Source organism: Rhinolophus hipposideros (assembly GCF_964194185.1).
Source record: "Rhinolophus hipposideros genome assembly, chromosome: 20".
NCBI classification, from domain to species: Eukaryota; Metazoa; Chordata; class Mammalia; order Chiroptera; family Rhinolophidae; genus Rhinolophus; species Rhinolophus hipposideros.
This window is the reverse complement of record NC_138066.1, coordinates 47273995-47293887: the sequence shown is the minus strand read 5'-3', so window position 1 is coordinate 47293887 and position 19893 is coordinate 47273995. Positions and strand designations below refer to the sequence as shown.

Sequence of the window (19893 nt, the reverse complement as noted above, 5' to 3'; positions counted from 1 at the left end):
GCTATGGGTCTCCCCAAACGGTCCCTCTTCTGTCTTCCTAAACCAGTGGCCTGCACAGGCTGTGTGGCCAGTTCAGTTAGGCGGAGGCCCCACTCCTACTCCGGTGGAGGGTGGAACTTCCTCCTGGGTAGGGGAGCTCGCAGAGCGGGTGGGAACTTTCAGCCACTCTTCTAGCAGGGACAGAGGTCCCCACCCAGGGTGTTGGAGCCCAGTTCCTGCACCTGCTCCCCTCACGCAGCTTCTATCCAGGCATTTCTACCCAAGCGCCCCAAACTCAGCAAAAGCCCGGGATTTCTTAGCCCAGAATTCACAGCCAATAAGCCCGTTCCCGTAGGGCAGAGCCCGTGTGTGAGGAGCTGGAAACTTTCAAGCATCTGCCATGTGGGGAAGGAGTGACCTATGACCCGCTATGCCCAGCACAGGCAGGGCAGGCGTGCCCTGTGACCGGGTGTGCCCAGGACAGTCTCGGTTCATAGCAGTGTGAGCGTAAATGGTCATAGTGCTCCCTTCAGCCTCCAGAGGGTAGAGTATGGTCACCCTTGGCCAGGAAGCCAACCAGTGCCATGTGTGCCCCGAGCCCCAGGAAGCAGGTGGAGCCCCCACCCCCACCCCCGGCCACCCCTCCTCTTCCCTGTTCTTTCCTTGAACTTTCCTACAGGGACTAAAATCATGGGGTGCCTCACGCCAGCCTCCCCACAGCCTTCATTTGCCATGCTGGCTCTGTCCTCTGCAGGGACGGTGACCTCTGTGTGTTTCTCCCCTCCCCCACTGTCACCCACAGACCTGAACAAGCACCGGAGATACGAAATCCGAATGAGCGTGTACAATGCGGTGGGCGAGGGGCCCTTGAGTCCCCCGCAGGAGGTCTTTGTCGGCGAGGCAGGTGAGCCCAGCCTGCCCTTCAGACCCCAGCATGCCTCTCCCGCCCCCATGAAGCCCAGCCAGGGGAGATACGGGGTCCCAGGGCCCCAAGCTGCCCCAGCCCACCTCCCCCTCCCTGGAGTCCACTGACACTGCACACTCATTGCCCCTCACACTCTCCAGTGCCCACGGCAGCGCCCCGCAATGTGGCCGTCCACAGTGCCACGGCCACACAGCTGGATGTGACGTGGGAGCCACCCCCACTGGAGAGCCAGAATGGAGACATCCAAGGCTACAAGGTACGGGCACTCCGGCAGAGAAGAGGGTTCAGAGGGGCAGAGGGCCAGGCTAGGGGTTATGAGTGACCCACAGGAGGTGGTGGGAGAAGCCCTCCGTTCTGCACCGGCGCCCTCGGCTGTCTGCACACGGCCCATAGAAGTATTATGTGGCTGGAACAAAACCGTACCCCTTCTCTGCCGAGTCCTGAGAGCAGGCTGAGCTCGGCTGCAAGAAACTCAGGCTCAGCCTCGGTTTCTATCACCTCCAGGCACAACCCCTCCCCAACCCACCAGCTCCGATGCCAGCATTAGACCCCACAAAGTGGTGATTTGGGCAACCCGAATTACAACACTGATGCTGACTGGATAGTCAGTTAGCAAAGGACCACTATCTAAGATTTAGAAATCTGTATTTAAGAATCATTTCTGAATTTGGGATGATGTCACGTGCTATGACAGGATTCAATTGGTCTCTTGCAGTCACAAAGCCCTTTAGAACGCCTTAATTTTCTTGAAAGTCCTGTAAAGCTGGCAGATTATAAATGGTGGCGCCCATTGTATAGATTTGGCAACCGAGACCCAGTTTAGGTAGCCTGGCGAGGTCCCCAAAATAGCAAGAGACAGAGAGTCAGACTTCAGGTATGCTGGCTGTCACCCCACGAGGGGCGGGGAGGAAGCACTGAGCACACAGCCATCAGAGGAGGTGGTAAGAGAGTGATAATATTACTGTGCCCCCTTGGCTGGAGCCGTTGGGACACACAGCCCTTGGCCACATGTGGGGCCAAGGTCCCAAACCAGTGTCTATCAGCACCCTTACTCCTGCTGGTCGGTTGTTACTCCAGAGAGTGGCACGTGGCAGTGGTGGGTGGGGCATGTGAGGGCTGGCAGGGACTGCATGACCACCTGGCACGGTCACCCTTCACAGCACAGGCAGAAACTGAGTCTCCACACAGGTACGGGGCTCGCCCGAGTCACACGGCTGGTTAATGCCGGCGGCCCCAGCATCAGACAGAACCCAGAATAGGTGTCTCTTTCCATCTGGGGTGAAGGAGGCAAGAGAGAGGAAAGGCGTCTTGCCAAAGAAGCTCTAAGGATGGATGACACCCCTGGAGTCCTTGCCCAGGAGTGCCAGCTGGGAAAACTAAATATTGTGCCCCAAGCATATGCCTTCATGGGAAGAAGGAGCCGGGCAGAGCCTGCAACAGTGTGGCAGCCACCAGACGGTCGAGGCGTGGAAGTTTCCAGTTAATATGCAGACTCAGGAAATGTGTGGGTGCACAGACGCCATATATCCCCCCACAGATGGCAGCCATGGACGTTAACTGGGGAAGTGCAATCACCACCTCCCAGATGTGGAGTAACATCCACATCGATTAACATTAATGACATATTTGTGTCACCAACCAGTGAGCACAGCTGAGATGAACTGCATTTGGGTCAAACTAAGGAGTGGTGTGTGCACGGGCCGGCACGTCCCTGAAGCTATAGTCTTTCAGTGATGCGTGTTTATCGAGCAGTTATTTTGTGCCCAGCGGTATTCTCAGTGCTGAGAATAAAGCAAAGAGAAACAATGAGCATAAATTGTAGGGGAAGGAGACCAGGGACGTTGAAAACAAATGACAGCTCCAGATGGTGATAAATTAAGCAGGTTACAAGGATAGACAAAGATCCAGGGGGATGTTTAAAAGTTTAAATAAGATCATTTGGGAAAGACATAATGAGAAGCTGACACTTGAGCAAAAATGAGAGAGAACAGGGCATGAATTACATGGACCTGGGTAAAGAACATTCCAGAAAGGGGAAAGAAGAGCAAAGGTCCTGGGGTCAGTGAGTGCTTGGCATGGACAAAACCCAGCAAAGAGCCCTGTGTGTCCCAGAGTGAGTGGGGGCAGCGTGATGGGAGGTGGGTCTGAGCTGTGGCTGGGGCCTCGTTGCCCTCACACTGAATGAGATGACAGCCACGGAAGGTTTGGCGCAGAGATGGGACAAGGCTGACTTGAGTCCTTCAAGGGCTGTACTAGCTGCTTTGTGGAGAGTAGTCTGAAGCAGGGAAAGCACAAATCCATGAAGAGACCACTGAATAATCTGATGAGACATGGTGGTGGCTTAGGCCAGGTGGTAGCAAGGTGAGAAGTGTTCGCCCTCTAGGTCAAGGGTAGCGCTGGTAGAATTTGCTGATGAATTGAATGGCGGTGTGTGAGAGGAGAAGCGACAAGGATTTCTAAGCAACTGGATGATGGAGCTTCCAGTTACAGAACAGGAAGAAACAAAAGACGGTGGAAGGAGGGGCCTTGAGGGAGAGAGCGGGAGTCGGTTTCAGATGTCTGTTGATTGTCCAAGAAGAGACATGGAATGGGTGTCTGGAGTTCAAGAGAGAAGGTCTAAGCTGGAGATGTGAATTGTGGAGTCTTCAGCACATAAATGGTACTGAAATTTTGGAGGTTAAACATGTATATAGAGAAAACACAAGTCTAAAAACTGAGCTTTGGGACCAAAAAAAGGGAGTGAATTCTCAGAACCTACATAAAGAACATGCATCCCGAGGAAGGAAGGAATCAGATGAGCCAACTACTATTAAGAGCTCGAGCAAGGTGAAATCTAGGAAGCAGTTATTCAGGGATTGTCAGTCTACAGGCCATGGGTCAAATCTGGCCCTCCACTTGTTTTTGTAAATAAAGTTTTATTGAAACAGGGCCACACTCATGTTTACGAATGACCTTTGGCTACTTTTGAGTTATAAGGGCAGAGCTGAATAGTTGCAACAGAGATGTGTGGCCTCCAAAGCTTAAAATATTCATTAAGGAGTTTGCTGAGTTCTAGGTTATTGCGTTAACCAGTTCACGAGTTCATGGGTGACTCTGATAAGAGTTGGGGACAGGGACGCCTGCTTGGAGAGGTTTGAGGGAGAATGAGGGGAGGCAGTGAGCTCTGATATCCCTTCTGAGGGGTTTTGCTTTAAAGGGAAGTAACAAAATGGGGTAGGAGCTAGAAAAAGACAGTCAACAGAGGGGGTTTTAAGATGGAAGAAGTAACTTGTGTCTGTGCTGATAGAAATGATCCTGGAAAGAGGGTAATTTGGATGATTGAGGGAAGAAGGGAAGCTGTGGTGGGGTCATGTCCCGGAGGAGGTTAGAGGGGCTGGGATTTGGTGCACACATTGGGGTGGCCCTAGAAGGGAGCTGGCAGTCAAGTCGTGGTGGCAGGAGGGAGGTGGAGGGTCCAGACACCGGTACGGTGGCGAAGGGAGCTTGTGGAGGCCTCGTCTGATCGCTGAGGTTTCTCAGTGAAGGGTCCTCAGCTAAGAGTGACTGTCTCAATCCCCCCACTTCTGATCTCTCTTGAACCTGCTCCAAGGAGCTTCTCATGCCCACCACCCCCACCGAAGCTCTTCCTGTCCAGGCCGTGACAATTCCAGCGTGATCGTCTGTGGTCAAATGCAGGCCTCCTCCCACCTGGCTTAGCACTGGCTTTTGCCACGGCAGATCTCTCCCTCCTCCCAGAAATGCTTTCTTCTTTTGGCTTCCTTTACTGGCTGTTGGTCACTCTCCTCTGTTGTTCCAATCCCTGAACATGAGGCCCCAGGAACCAGTCCGTGACCCTTTACCTACATTAATTCTCTTCATGCACTCTCACCAAGTAGTATCTATGTGCTGATAACACCCAGATTTTAGCATTCACCTTGACCTTCCCCCGGGACCCCAAATCCAGCAAGAACTTTGTCTACTATTTATATCCTGGTTACTGTGAATGGGGGAAGGAGTGAATGAATGAGTAACTTAATGAATGACTCCCTAACTCTCACTCATCTACCCATATGAGAAGACTCTGTTTAAAAAGGGGGGAAGGAGCACAGGGTTACAGAAAAGCAAGGATTTCGTGATAACGAGATGTCTTAACCACCATTCAAACATGCCAGGCAGGGACACTTATTAGCTCTTTCTCACTTTTATTAGCCGCCTCCAGGCAAACTGAGAAAGTGAGCAGCCAGTAGCGTGCAGAAACGCCTTCGGCCAGCAGGTGGCGGCAAAGGCCCCCTAATCCTCCACGTGGCGCGGGGCTGACAGCTTCCTGGCCGGCCCGGTCCGAGCTCTAAGACTAGTGCGGAATCTGATTTGGGGAGTCGCTGGCCTGGGGTGTTCATCTCGCTGAACGAGAAGTCATTGGAAGCCCCCGTGGGGCCCCTGCTGTGCGCCTGTCCTGAAACCTCCCGTAGCCATGCAGCACCTTCGTTCTTTCCTCCTTGTCACCTTCGCTCCTCACCTGGGTCCAGGGAAGTGGGGTCCTTAGCCTCATGATACAAACGACAAAACTGCAGCTCGGGGACGTCACTGGCCATGTCGCAGCCTTAGGAAATGGTGCGCTGGGGTTCAGCCGCAGGCCGGCCTGCCTCTGTGCCGGGCTGCGCTCCTGCTGATGAATCACGGGCATGGGGGCGGGGGTGGGGGGACTCCACCCTGCACTTGCCTCCCCTCTCAGGTTCCTGCGGAACAAAACAGGTTTATACCTCCAATAAGTGCATCCTGAGGGCCCATGTACGGGTGCCATGCTCAGCCCCGCAGGCACTGCAGAAAACATACAGCGGCTCCGTGCCCTTGTGGGGTTTGCAGTCTAGCAGAGACTGGCGTACTAGACAAGGAAGGTTCTGGAAGGGTTTCAAAAACAGCTCTTGGATGCTTTGATACTGTGTCCTGGTGACCCCCACCTGCTGTCCCCGTGCCTGGATGGTACAGATGTAGGCATGTCTGAGACGCTGGAGCAGGAGGAAAGCGGGGGGTGTCCCTCACTGCCACACCGTCTGTGCCCCGGCAGATTTATTTCTGGGAAGACCAGCAGCGGAACCTCACGGAACAGGTGAAGACGCTTTTCCTGGCTGAGAATGGCGTAAAGCTCAAGAACCTGACTGGCTACACCACCTATATGGTCAGCGTGGCAGCCTTCAACGCTGCGGGGGACGGGCCTCGGAGCACCCCCACCCGGGGCCAGACCCAGCAAGCAGGTGGGGAGAAGGCTGGCGGGAGGGGTAGTCAGCCTGGGAAGTGGAGGACGGCTCTTGGGGGAGTGGAGGCATCTTATCCACCTGCTGGATCTTATCCCATCTGGGATGGATCCCCAGTCCCCATGGGACGCTCCAGAGGGGGAGAGCACAGCCCACAAAGAGGGGCCAGCATGTGATGCTCAGAAGTAGCTGTCCCCCCGACAGCCTTGGAGAGAGCCCCCAGATCTCGCCCATCCTCCCCCCATCTTTCACCCATCACCCTCCTTGCCGATGGCTAGCCCACTTCTGTTCCCTGCCTGTTCCCACCTGACTTCTCATATTACCCTCGCTTTGTAAATTCCACAAGCATTTATTGAACGTCTCCTGTGGGCCCGCACGATGCTGGGATCATAACAGTGAAGGAGACTGACAAGGTCCCCCCCACCCAGGGAGAGAGGCAGATCATAAACAAGTACAGAGATGGATGAAGCTCTGTACTTCCATCTCTGGCTGTGTGAGTGATCTAAGACACTCAGAGTGATCTAAGGACAGGAGGCGGCCGGATGGCTTTGGATGGGTTTGCCTGCCGAGGCCTCGCTGAAGGGCTGACATCTGAGCTGACACAGTGAGGAGCGGAGGCCAGCCGTGGGAAGTTCTGGAGAAGGGGTGTTCCGGGCAGAGGGAACAGCAGGTGCAGCGCTCTGGAGGATGGAGGGGATTAGAGGGGCAGAAAAAAAGCCAGGTGGCTTGCAAGATAGTCAAGAGTCAGGTCATAGAGGAGGCCTTGGAAGGAAGATAGGGTTCATTCTAAGTGTGATGGAAGCTACTGGTGGATTTAAACAGCTGAGCGACAGAATTGGGTTTATGATTTTAGAAGATCACTCTGGCTGCTGTGCAGAGGGACAGGCTGATGGAGGAGAGAGGATGGAGGCAGGGAGGTTCATCAGGAGGCTGGAGGGTAGGGCAGGGCAGAGGAGAGGAGTGGTGGTCAGAGTCCGACTGCCCACACATGCAGAGCCAGCCCTCTATAGAGTGCCCAGAGTCACTTTTCAGGCACGATTACACTTGATATTTCCGGAAGCCCTGGGAACAGGCAGGGCAGGCATTGCCCCATTTCATGGTGAGTAAGGGTGGCCTGGGAAATGATGTTTCCCAGGGTCCCCCTGCTGGTCAGTGGGGAAGTAGAGGCCCGAGCTCAGAAATCTGAGCTTGCCCTGAGCTGTCTTCACTGCACCAGTCCCCTTCCTTTGCCTGTCACAGAGTTCTCTCCTCATGGATTTCCATACAAGCCTCTTGAGCTGACGTCCTTTAAGCGCCTTTTCCAACCTGCTGTTTCCTATTCTGTAAATGGCTGTTTCTCTTAAAGAGAGAGCAAGGCCCGTGGAGTCAGCTCTTAAGTGTTGTCCTATTCAGGGACAAGCTCCGGCTCCAGGAAACCACTTTCCCTGTACCGGCTCCCAAGGGTCTGTCTGTCTGTCTGCCTGCCTGTCCTGGCCACTCTGTCAGTCTCGTCAGCCGGATGGGAGCCCCTGGGGGCCTGGAAGCTTCCGTCACTGTGGCAGCAGGACAATGTGTTCTGTCCCACGTCCCTCTCTACAAGGGGAGGCAGGAAAGGCCCCCTGCGCTGGCCTTCCTCCTTCAAAGACTGCTTACTGACAGGCCTGTCGGAAGCAGGGTCGGGATTAGCTCCGGCTCAGTGGGGGTGGCCCTGGATGACAACAGCCTGGTCATCCCACTGGAGCCACCTTGGGATGCTGCCCAGTTGAGGCCCCTTCTCCATCCTCTCTGTCCTCCCCCAAAGAACCCGCCAACCCCCATGTTTTTGGTTCGCTTCAGGGTTCTCAAGCCAAGAAAGCATCTCTTCCGGAGGGTTTGACGGTCCCTGGCTCTGGCTGCTCTTGGCGGTGTGGCCTCTGGGCCCCTGGAGATGAGGGAAAGGCTGCATCTCCTGCAGTTCTGGCACCTTGTTCAATGCCCACCTAATGCTCTGAGGCCCCGACACCCCCTTCCTTCTCCACCAGGGAAGCCGAAAGACAAACCCCACAAAGCCAAGACATGGCCTGGCCCTGTAGAGACCCTGGGGTGCAACATAGGCGTGTCCTGGGCTCTTAACCAGGGTGCAGGCCGCTTAGCAGGAGGAATCTGAGTTCTCCAACTTTAGAAAAAAGCAAGTCCCCTTTCCTCCCAATTCTTGGACTCTGATACTGGAAAGTGAATGTTAAAGGCACATTGGGGAAGGGGAGGGGGTCCAGTGACCTTTGGTGAGCCCTCCTGCACGTAGGTCTGTTTTCTTGTTATTCTCTGGCTCAAACCGTACTGCTCTGGCTGGCTCCTTAGAGCTGAACAGGGCTTTGAATGTCCAGAGAAAGCAGAACAAAAGCAGTGTGCTCTCTCCCCCCTGCAGCCCCTAGCGCTCCCAGCTCGGTCAAGTTCAGTGAGCTGACCACAACCTCGGTGAATGTGTCCTGGGAGGCTCCACGGTTCCCCAACGGTGTCCTGGAGGGCTACCGGCTGGTGTACGAGCCCTGCACCCCTGTGGACGGTAAGTGGGGGCCCCAGCGTGGCTCCCTAAACCTGCTTTGCATGGGCTCCTTCTTAGCTGGGGCCCCCTCCTCTATCACTGCACAGTGCATGGGGCAAGCATCTCCCTAGCCTATAAATGGGAAACTGAGGCCTGGACGAGAGAAGAGGGAATTCAAAGGTGAAACAAGAGCACATTGGGGGCAACACTGGAATGGCACCTCGGTGTCCTACCATGTTTCCCTGAAAATAAGACCTAGCCAGACAATCAGCTCTGATGCATCTTTTGGGGCAAAAATTAATATAAGACCTGGTCTTATATTATAATAAAATAAGACTCTTATATTAATTCTTGCTCCAAAAGACGCGTTAGAGCTGATTGTCCGCCTAGGTCTCATTTTCGGGGAAACACAGTAACTCCCAGGAGAGGATTTTAAAGTATATTCATCCCTGTCAGTGAATGGCAGTGAGGGGAAGACCTGTGAGAGACAGAACATTCCAAAGGGGACAGGTCTCTGTCGGGCTCATGAAGGTGGGGCACCCCCAATAGTCCCAGCCGATGTCCCCCAAATTTGGGGTCTCAGCCTGACTCTGAGTTCAGCCTTCTTTGCCTTTCGTGTGTCAGAAACTCCTTTGAGAATCTGTTAAAACCCTACAGCCTCTCCCCAGAAAGATGCACAATTTGGGGGGGTCATTGAACCCCTGTTCCCTCTGTGAACCTCAGATATGAACCCTGCTCTGCAGGTTGTCTCCCTGTGACCCTGAGCCCCGTTCATCTGAGCTGTCCTCAGAGCCCCCCAGCTCTCCCTCTAGGCCCTGGCTGAGACCCTACCGCCGTCCTGTTCTCCCCCAGGGGGCTGCTCCACCACGGCTGATGGGGTGAGCCCAGAAATCATGGCTATTTACTTAGAGAGGTGGGAAGGAGACTGGGCTCCCTGTTGCCTGCGTCCAATTCCAGAGCCCCGCAAGGCCGTGGGGATGTGGCTGGCCTACCAGGTGGCATCCTGGCTGTCAGAGGTGACCGCCTCTGGGCCCATACCTCCCCGACAATGGAGCCTGGCCGGAACTAGGGGCGGAGCCCTGCGAAGGCGGCAGAGGCCAGCAGTTCTGGGTCAGCCAAGGGAACAATGGCCTTCAGTTTCCTCTGCCACCACCTGCGTGCCAGCAGCTCCCTGCCCTGCAGAGTGGCCCTGTATGCTAGGACGCCGAGGAGGGGCCAGCCCCAGGAGATGTGGTCAGGTGCAGGGCCCGGGAAAGAGGCCAACTGTCCCGAGAACAGGAAGGAGAGGACAGAGGTCACGGGGAGCAAGCCGAGGCCCACAGCCCAGGCACTCAGCACAGCGGCCTCCGCCTGGCCTGCCCAGGGGACTCCCACACCTTGAGAGGTGAACGCTTCGCCTTTGGTTCCGCCACCCAGCAGTGTCTGGCCCACAGGGCTGACCCCACACCTTACATATTTCCATCTGCCCATGATGGCCCTGCCAATGAATAGGCCCCTCGAGCCCTGTGTGTGGCCAGACGAAGCTCAGCCTGGCTAGCACAGCGTCTGCGCCCCTGGGTCATGCCTCAGCCCTGGGTTCAGTCTGACAGCATCAGAATCCAGCGACCCTTTTCCCCTTGGTAGAGAAAACCAAGGCCCCAGAGGAGGAGGGGCTGGCTTGCTCAGAAATGCCAGGGAGCGGATACCCACAACTACTATCCTGGATCCTAAGGCATATCTGCACATCACCCCACAGGTCACCTCATTGCTGCAGGAAACACCTCTCGGGCACCCAGTACTCTGTCATTTAGCGCTTCATTCATTCGATAAATAGGATGAGCGCCTCCCACAGGCCAGGTGCTCTGCTGTTTTATTCCACCTCATAACGTCCTGCCTAAGATGCTGCTGATACCCTCACTCAGTAGGAGAACACATTGGAGCCAGGGTAAGGGACGTGTCCAAAGACCCCCGGGCCAGCACTGGGCTCTGAGCCCAGCCCGCAGGCTGTAGAGCTCGTATCCCAGTGGCGACCGGTGTACTTGGTAGACCTGGGAGCTGAAAACCAGTCCCGGCCCTTGGGGAGGCTGGTGGGCAGGAGGATTTTGGTTTGTGAACCACAGAGCACAGACTCCCACCTCCTAAAAACCATCCCAGGCCTCCCCTCTAGTTGTCATGATTTGGGGTACAGTTGGCGGAGGGCTCGGTGTGAGCTTCTGGCCCTCGCTGGCACAAGAAGGATGAGGGAGTCCAGGCAGAGCTGAGGTTGTCCTGGCAGCAGGAGCTGAGGTTGTCCTCAGCTGGCTGCAGGTGTGTCCCCTGGGCTGGGTTACCTTTACAGAAACTCTTCCTGAAAGGTGATCCTTGGGATTCAAGTTCGGTGGGCTGTGACGTGGGGGGTAAAACAGGGATAAAATATATTTGGGGTACAATGGTCAAGTTAAACAGGATGGTGAGTTGTGTTTTTCCTCTAGATGCTAATGGCCCCTGTGGTTATTCCACAGACACGCAGTCAGTAGGTAGCTTTTCTCAAACTTACTTAGCCCTGGAACCCTTTGTTCTAAGAACAGCCTGCAGGACAGTGGCCTGAGAAACAGTCTTGGAGACACTGCTGTGTGGCCGAGGATGCAGGTCCCACCTGAGGCCAAGGGGACACCGCTTTGGCAGTGTCTGCTGCCCCTGACCCACAGCTCTCGCTGGCCCCCGAGTCCCCACATGCTCTGCTTTGCCCTCAGGAGTCAGTAAAATCGTGACGGTGGACGTGAAGGGGAATAGCCCTCTGTGGCTGAAGGTGAAGGACCTGGCAGAGGGCATGACCTATAGGTTCCGTATCAGAGCCAAGACCTTCACATACGGGCCTGAGATCGAAGCCAACATCACCACCGGCCCAGGCGAAGGTAGGGGTGCTTTGGGCGGACACGCAAGCTGCCACACTCCACACACAGCTGAATGCCCCCCAAGTTGGAAGGGGTGTCCAGAGCCACGCTAGAGCTTGGAGACACAGGGATGAGCAAGACGAGGCCCGTGGTGGAGCTCGTGGGTTGGGGGACTGACGACACAGAGCAGAAACACAGGAGCTCACGCGTGTGGGGAGCGCCTGGGGGGAGGCAACGTGTGGGGAGGAAAGGCAGCAGGGCTATGGAGGGTCACCTGCACCATCAGAGGTTTCTCAGGAGGCCATTTACGTCAGAACCTCTGGAATCCTTGCGGTAAATGCAGATTCCTGGGCCTCAGGAGGTCAGAATCTCTGAGCATCCACCCTGGGAATGTGCATTTGAACGAGAGCTGAGGGTGGCTCGCCAGCTGAGAGAGCTGCTGCTCTGGAGGGCATTGAGGTGAGAAGATGAGTCTGGCCCAGCCAGAGGCAGGGTCACCTGCCAGGCCACATCTTTTCAGGACAGAGGCGACAGAGGCTGGCAAGGTTAGAGAAGAGGGGAAGAGAGGAACAAGGCAGAGGTGCTCCAGGCCTGAGGCGGGAGGGGAGGGGAGGAGGAAGGCAGGGGAGCCTAGCGACCAGAGTTTGGGTTTTGTGACACCTCTGAGGTCGTCCTTGGGCTGGAGGAATTTTTCAGCTTTAGCTTGGAGTTTAGCTTTCCAAGGTCCCTGTCACTCATGTAGGATATCCCATCCTGAACACCAAAGCTACCTCCCAGACCACTCTGTTCCCTCCCTCCCTGGAAAGGAACGCAGCCATCCCACACTTTTCCTAAAATCCCTCCTCCCCACCCTCCTCCCCCTCCTTATTCTCCTCCTGCTCCTTCCTGCCCCACTGGCCAGGCGTGGTCCAGGGCCTGGCTTAGCCTGGCCTCTGGGAGGTGAGCTGGGTCTGAAGAGGCTGCCTCTCACCTTTCGGGCAAGTTTGCCCTCCCTGCCAGTTCAGCCTGGCCACTCCACTGTCTCTTTCTGGGTACTTTCTATTCCCGCCTCTTGTTCAGCAGAGAAGCTGTCTAGCTCCTGGGCTTCGTTGGAACAAAACCCACAGGACTGCAGGAGGAAGCTCGCCCCGGAGCTGCCCTGCTCTGCCCTGCACCTGCCCCCAGCCCCTCACTGCGTACCTCTCACCTGAGTCTGCTTCCCTGGGAAACAAACAGGAAGAGAGCTGTCAGGGCCAGCAGTGGCATGGGGACAGGAGACGGCCATCTGGAGGACAGAGTGTTCCAACCTGAGGCCTGAAGGGTTCCAGGCTGGGGACAAGAGGGGGGCAGGAAGTGCGGAGGAGGTGGGGGGGGCCTGAGGAAGCACTGAGCTGTACCCTGTGGGTACGGGTGAGGAGGGGTCCAAAAAGGGAGGATGTGCAGCCTGGTGACCTGTTTCCTCCAGGCCAGGCAATGGCTGGGTGCAGGAAGCTTCTGGCCTGGGACGAGATGACAGCTCCTTCCCTCAGCCCTGAGTGCCATCCTGTGCAAAACGAGAACGTGGGTCCTGAAGCCCCCACCTCACCCTTCACACTTCCTTGGGTTATGTTCCACAGCCCCAGTCCCTCAGCTGCCTTTGCCCCATGTTGTAGGCAGGACACACATTAGGGAAGGAAGGAAGGAAAGGAGGCCCTCCTAGGTCCCAGGTTGGGACTGGATGCAGGGCGGGCAGTGGGCCGCCAAGCTGTGTTAGTGAGTCCCTGGCCTCCTGCCTGGCCTGCCACCTCTCCTGGGCCCAGAGAATCTTGAATCCGGTGTCGGACTCTCAGCTCCTTTCCCAGCAGGCCTCCACAGGGGCCACCCTGTACTCGCTCGGACAGCGAGTCACCCCCCCTTCACTGTCTCGTTCCCTTGTTCCACAAGCACCTACTACATGCCTGGCTGTGGGCATACAGGCCTCCACGTCTGATGGGAAACAGGCATGTGAGTGACAGCACACAGGGTCATGGCCTGGGGGGCACTGGGAGGACCAAGGATAGGCATGGGCCTATGCTGCAGGGCACCCCCAGACAGTAGGGGCTCGGGACCCTTGGCACATAGAACTGGCTCCCTCTTCTTATTACAGAAGTAAACTCATGCTGCTCTGGCTCCTGGGGCCAGTGCCTCCGAGCAGGGCTGGCTGCTACTGTGAGGCACCTGCCACACCGGGACAGCGGCGGGGGAGCGCAGGTGTCTTCTCCCTCCTCTTACAGCAGAGGCTGAGGACCTCCTGCAGTCCCAGTTTCCTCTCTCCTTGTCTTATAGCAAACGCAGCTGGTGTGGGAGGATTTCAGGCAGGAGGTAGGGAGGACATTGCCATCACAGGCCAGGAGAGATGTTGGGGGACCCTCCAGCCTCCCCGTCCAAAACCAGCTTCCTTCTATCATGGGCTATCTGCCATGATCACACCCACTGCCTCCCATGACACGTCCCTTCAAGCCTTACCTTCCAAAAGGCCTTTAGAGATAGAGAAACCGAGGCAACGGAGAGCTATGTGAATTGATCAGTCATCCATCCAATGGTTCTGGGTTAGAAATAGGAACCTGGGTCTCCTCAATCTGCTCCAGAGACCTTTTTGGCTTCACCCCATATACCCTTTCCTGCCCCTGAATTTAGAATTCGGGGGGCATGGGTGACCCAAAGGAGAACACCGTTGGATCCGACAGGCCCAGTCTGAGACACGCTTCTTGGGCCTCGGCACGTGCAGGGTTTCCAGAGACTCTGGCCCGTTTGGTTTTGTCACCCAGCCCCTCGTGCTGGGTACCCATCTGGCTCTGTACATCTCTGGCCCACCGTGTGCTGTTTGCAGGTGCCCCGGGACCACCTGGAGTGCCCATCATCGTGCGGTACAGCTCTGCCATCGCCATCCACTGGTCCAGCGGAGACCCTGGCAAAGGGCCCGTCACCCGCTACGTCATAGAGGCCAGGCCTTCAGGTATGCCCCCTTCCTCTTCCTGTGGCAGGAGTCCACGTCTCACTTTCTCCCTCCTTCCCAAGTCCCTCCATTTGGCACATTTGTCACCTGAGATGGCGCTTGTGCTGCTTCGAGTGAAGCTAGAGATGGCCTGTATGAGTGGGAAACAGGGAGGTGCACCCTTAGTTAAGGAAGAGTTCAGAGGCCCCCAGAGAATGGCACTTAGAGCCAGGTGAGGACCAGCTCGGGGACAATCATTCAAGAAGCCAGAGAAGCAAGAGTTTAGCTCCCTTTGGATAAACACCCATGCCCTCCACACAGCCCCGCTGACCAATGCCCCATAGGGAGGCCGGCTGTCCCCCAGCGGCCCCAGCTGCCTCTTGAAGGCCTGTCTCTGACGTCGTGATTGTCTTGGCAAACCCTGTAACTGTACCCCCCTCTCCTGTCAAGCCTGAAATCGAATCACAGGAACTTCCAAAGCCACCAGGAGATGAGTGGCTGAGAAGTCGCTCCAGGGGGCTGCAGTGCACACTCCTGTTTCGCTATTGTCACGACACCTGCTTCTCCCGGCTCCCCTTACTCCCCTTAGCCCTCGGCCACTGCCGGCTCCGTCCATTGCTAGGCTTCCAAGTTAATCAGAGGTGCCAGAGCCAGTGAAGGCTGGGGGCTTGTTCTTGGTCTTCCATGGACCTGTGATTAGGTGATCGAAGTGGAGAAACAAAAAAAAAAACAACGTTGCTGCTCCAGTACAAGCAGTAAACGGTAATCGTAATGGGAAGTAGTCAGGCATGGCGGTAGCTACTACTTCTAATAGGAGCATTGAAACTTCCCGGTGACAAATGGGTCATTCCTCGGGGTAGCTGAGCGCTAGTCATCTCAATAGCTAATAGTTATTCCGGTGGTTTCAGGAAGCCGCTACTACCCCGTCATTGCCTTAATCTTAGGCTAATAATTACAGTTGAAAATAGCTAATACATCTAACAGCTCAGATCCAACGTGTAGCTGGAAGGTATGTGTGCAGTTGGCTCTCGCTCTACTCCAGATGGTCCCTCCCCGGCCCTCCAATGCCAGCTGCTGAGTTGGCCAGGAGACCGCCGTGTGCTATTCCCAACCAGGGCCTGAGCCTGTTTTTTCCACCCAAGTTGGCCGGCCAAGGTGCCAGGCTGTGGAATGTTGGCTCCAGACTTTGGCCCTGTTGATTTTCCTACGTTCCCTGGGAGGCCTGGCATGGGACCCGGTATTCCGGGTTTGGGGGCTGTGACTTCACCCATACAGGTGGGACCAAGGACTGAGGATAAGAGGAAAGATCAAAGCGGGACCCCTTGAAGTGTCCGGACACAGAGCAGCGCCAGGGGGCTGGTGATGGGGATGGCAGGCGCTGAGGAGAAGGTAGAGGGCATGGGGGATTCCTCTCCCTGCAGCTGCGTGAGAGCAGGCACATGCCCCTAGTGGTATATGGCCTCACCCTCCTCGTCTTCAGGATATACTGTTTGCTGGGCAGAAGCAACTAAACACGCCTGCTTTCTATGAACCGAGAGCAGCCAGGCACTGAGACAGGCTGGGGGGGGATGGGGGGGGCGGGATTCACTCGAGGTTCCCGACCTGTGGAACCCGCCCCACAGATCAGCCGACTCCCAGGGTGGGAGGCCAAAGCCACAGCATGACATTCCAGCAATTTCTGGGTTGCCCTGGCCTTACCCTTTGTTTCTATGTGGGGCGGGACGACGAGGCGGGTGAAACAGCAGGCAGGAGACTCCAGCTTCTGGGAAACAGCAGGGGCCTGGACGAGCCCATCCGACAAACACTGATCGTACTGGATTCCATCCTGGGCACCCAGAGGGAGTGAGGTTGGCGCCCAGTGGAGTCAGACGGCTCCGGGATGAAACTCCAGCTCTGCCACTTAGGGCCGTGTGGCCTTGGGAGGATGGGTTCAACTCTCTTTGAGCCTTGGTTTCCTCAGCTATAATAGGAGCACAACAGTTTCTCCTTCTCGGTGTTACTGCAACTACGAAAAGTAAAGCCCATGCTCGATGAGGAGTGAGTTGTCACTGTCACTATCATTGATGGCCATGAAGGCGAGAATTCAGAGTTCCCGGAGGAAAATGGATTTGCACCCCCACACTTAGATTCCGGGGCATGCAGTACTGAAACTGGGGCGCCTAGCGCTCTGAAGAGGCCGGGGAAGAAGGGTCGGCGTTCATTTATTCAACAATAGAGCATGCCCATGCAGACAAATTAGGCATGAACCCTGCCCTGAGAAATTTCACAGCCTAGCAGGAGAGAAAGAGGCGTTACACAAAAGATGTAATGTGTAGGAGGCCGACACCCACAGCCAGACACGTGAGACGGAAGGTGTGTCCAAGGCTCGGGAGAATTCTGTGAGGACAGCGGATCCCGCCGGCCCTCTCTGGCCCCTCGCTCTCCTCAGACCTCTGCTTCTAAGCATGGAGGACCCGAGATGGGCCCCCATCAAACCCAGGCAACCTGACCAAACCCTCACAGGCGACCCCAACCCCTCCTGAAGCTGTTTACAACACACACACACACACACAGACACACACACACACACACATACACACGTCCTCTTCTTTTTGCCAGATGCCACACTGCTTATCTTTTGAATAGGAACAGGAATCAGAAAAATAGGGGCCTTGTTAAGTCCCAGAGGTTACACCCATAGGATACAGGCTTAGGCGGCCACTTAAAATGATGTTGACCAGTGCTTTTTAATGACACAGGAAACAGAATATGTAGAGTTTTACCTACAAGGGTGAAAATGCTCTTTCTGTTTGTCTGGATGGTGATATTGGGTTGCTTGTTATAGGATTTTCTGCATGTTACGCATTTTTAATATTTTATAGACATTTTAACAGAAAAGATAAAAATGGCAGATACTACAAAAGGCATCTTTTAAAAAAAAAATCTCCTAAGGACCTACTAGGTGTCAAGCACTGGAGATTGGTGTCGACAGGCCTGGCTCTCAGGGAGCAACAGGTAGGATGGGGGGGGCCTCCCCTCACGGAGCACCTCCCTCTCTGCTCTTGCAGATGAGGGGCTATGGGACATCCTCATCAAAGACATCCCCAAGGAGGTGACCTCCTACACGTTCAGCATGGACATACTGAGGCCGGGCGTGAGCTATGACTTCCGGGTCATTGCAGTGAATGACTATGGCTTTGGCACCCCCAGCAGCCCCTCCCAGTCTGTACCAGGTACCGGCTTGTGTGGTGAGGGATGGGGGGGGGCGCCCCTTGGAAGAGGCTGGGCAGTGGGTAAGGAGGCCAGGCAGAAGAGCATCAGAAGCATTGGGATGGGGACCAAAATGCATTTTCCTCTCAATGCTCCGAAGCAGTGAGCCCAGGGCTAGGGCCTGAGTCAGCTTTCAACTCCAGAAGAAGCTGGGGACAGTGACACTTCGGGGTTTCTTTCCAAGGACAGTAGAAGCCCTAGGCAGGGGGCCCAGTGGGCTTGTGGACAAATCAGTGGGCCCAAGATGAGAGCTTCCGTGAGCTCATTGCCTGGGGGATTCAAGGGCGCCAGGCCATAAACTGTGTGTTTCCAGAGAAACCACCCCCCAAAACAGAGTAAGCAGCCAGTGGAGCACAGGCTTCGTCGACCTGACTGAGCAGAGCCTGGGTGGGGTGGGCTGCCATCCTCCCCTTTCGCCTCTCATTCTTCCCACCCAGCATGTCTCAGCTCACAAAGGACTCTAATATCGAAACCTATGGCCCCACATCTAACCACTAACCACTTTTAATACCAAGGCTTCATCCCTCAGGCAGAACTATAACTCAGACTTTACCCTCACTGGGTGAGTTTCAGAAACCTGGCCATCTCCCTCCTGCCACACACTTTCACCCGTGCCCAGATTGATGGAACCGAATGATGGGAAATAAACACTTCAGGATTGACATAAAAGACAGCCCTTCATCAGGCAGCAGCGTGATGCTGGGTGCAGAAAGAGTGATACTGGGGGTTTTGAAAGATGGGAGCCCATCCTGGAGAGGCATTCTAAAGACCCACTCATGTCCACCCTCCCAACTCCCCCTGCTTTCTGCTACCAGAAGAAGACTCATTCCCAACTAAAGCGGGGAGAAGCTCTCCCAGGCCCACCACAGGCCAGACAAGCACATTTTCAACACAAATTTGGGTCCACCTATCCAGGTAGACCATGGATAGGAATGGAAACAAAAACAAAGAAAAATAGCAAGCGCACTCCCCTTCCTGCACTCCAACCCGTGGCTTCAGCAGACATCACTAATCAATCCCGTCACTCTTTCCTCGTGAATCCAGAAGCGACCTCAGAATGCCTTAAAACTGCCCAGCTGATCGGAGCTGGCACTTGAGATGAAAGTGTCCCTACTAACCTTGTCTTAGGTTCGACCTCATTCAGAGGGCACAGATCCCGCCTACCCATGAATTGAGAAGCAGGTGCTAGGCTCCCAGCTAGAGTGGGAGGTTTGGAGGCAGAAGGGGGCTGACCGCCCTGGCCCTGACACCCCATCCATGTTCCAGCCCAGAAAGCCAACCCGTTCTACGAGGAGTGGTGGTTCCTGGTGGTCATCGCCCTCGTCGGGCTCATCTTCATCCTGCTTCTGGTCTTTGTGCTCGTTATCCGGGGCCAGAGCAAGAAGTACGCCAAGAAGACAGACTCGGGTGAGCTGGCACCCAGCCCCGCTGGCTGGACTGGACTTGCACGTGTCTGCCTTCCTTTCAGCATGGGTGGCAGTAGTGGTTGGGGAGGGGTCTTTCTCAGTCCTGGAAATGCATCTGCTCTGATAGGTGGGGCAGCCTACGCTTCCCATACAATCTCCATCTCCTGTTTTGCTTTCAACTTGAAGAAGAAAAATGGGGCAGTCCAGCCAGGTGGAGGAGTGGAGGCCACCGGATCTATAGGCATGGAGTGAGTGGCCAGATGTCAATCTCTCCCCCACCCCCACCTCAGGGAACAATGCCAAGTCTGGTGCCCTGGGCCACGGGGAGATGATGAGCTTGGACGAAAGCAGTTTTCCTGCCCTGGAACTCAACAACCGACGACTCTCCGTCAAGAACTCATTCTGCCGAAAGAATGGCCTGTACACCAGGTAGTGGGCTGTCTGCATGGGGGACCAGAGGCTGGAGGTTTGGGGACCAGCAGTGCCTGGGGTGTGGAGGACTCTTGGGAGGGTCACTAGGTGGGCAGTGTCCACTTGGCCTCACCACCTCTTATAAAACGGCATTCGAGCTCAGCAACTGGTGACAGTCAGCAAAAAGACACAGTGAGGCCCGGTAGCAGTACCAGGAATTGGGGGCCACAGCCCGGGCAAGGGCACACTGGGGGTAAAGTCACAAGGAGGTACCTATAAAGGGTTTGTGCCATGGACAGCAGAATGCAAATAACCGGCACCATTTGGGAAACCAACCTACTCCCATCTGGAGCCAGCTGTTACTAGGAACAGCCTGAAGCTGTGATGGTTACTTGCCCCAAAGGGGAG

General features: G+C 55.5%; 1 protein-coding gene across 2 annotated transcripts in view; it reads left to right on the top strand.

The window, feature by feature from the left end:
• The window catches only part of SDK2 (sidekick cell adhesion molecule 2), a 245641-nt gene that overhangs the window by 212788 nt on the left and 12960 nt on the right, over window positions 1–19893 (top strand). For both annotated transcript variants that reach the window (XM_081029413.1, XM_081029412.1), the window contains 9 exons: window positions 782–883; window positions 1045–1160; window positions 5949–6135; window positions 8519–8656; window positions 11347–11508; window positions 14315–14440; window positions 17467–17631; window positions 18935–19075; window positions 19365–19503. In XM_081029413.1, the coding sequence (XP_080885539.1) occupies window positions 782–883; window positions 1045–1160; window positions 5949–6135; window positions 8519–8656; window positions 11347–11508; window positions 14315–14440; window positions 17467–17631; window positions 18935–19075; window positions 19365–19503 (1276 nt within the window). The remainder of the gene's footprint in view (window positions 1–781; window positions 884–1044; window positions 1161–5948; window positions 6136–8518; window positions 8657–11346; window positions 11509–14314; window positions 14441–17466; window positions 17632–18934; window positions 19076–19364; window positions 19504–19893) is intronic.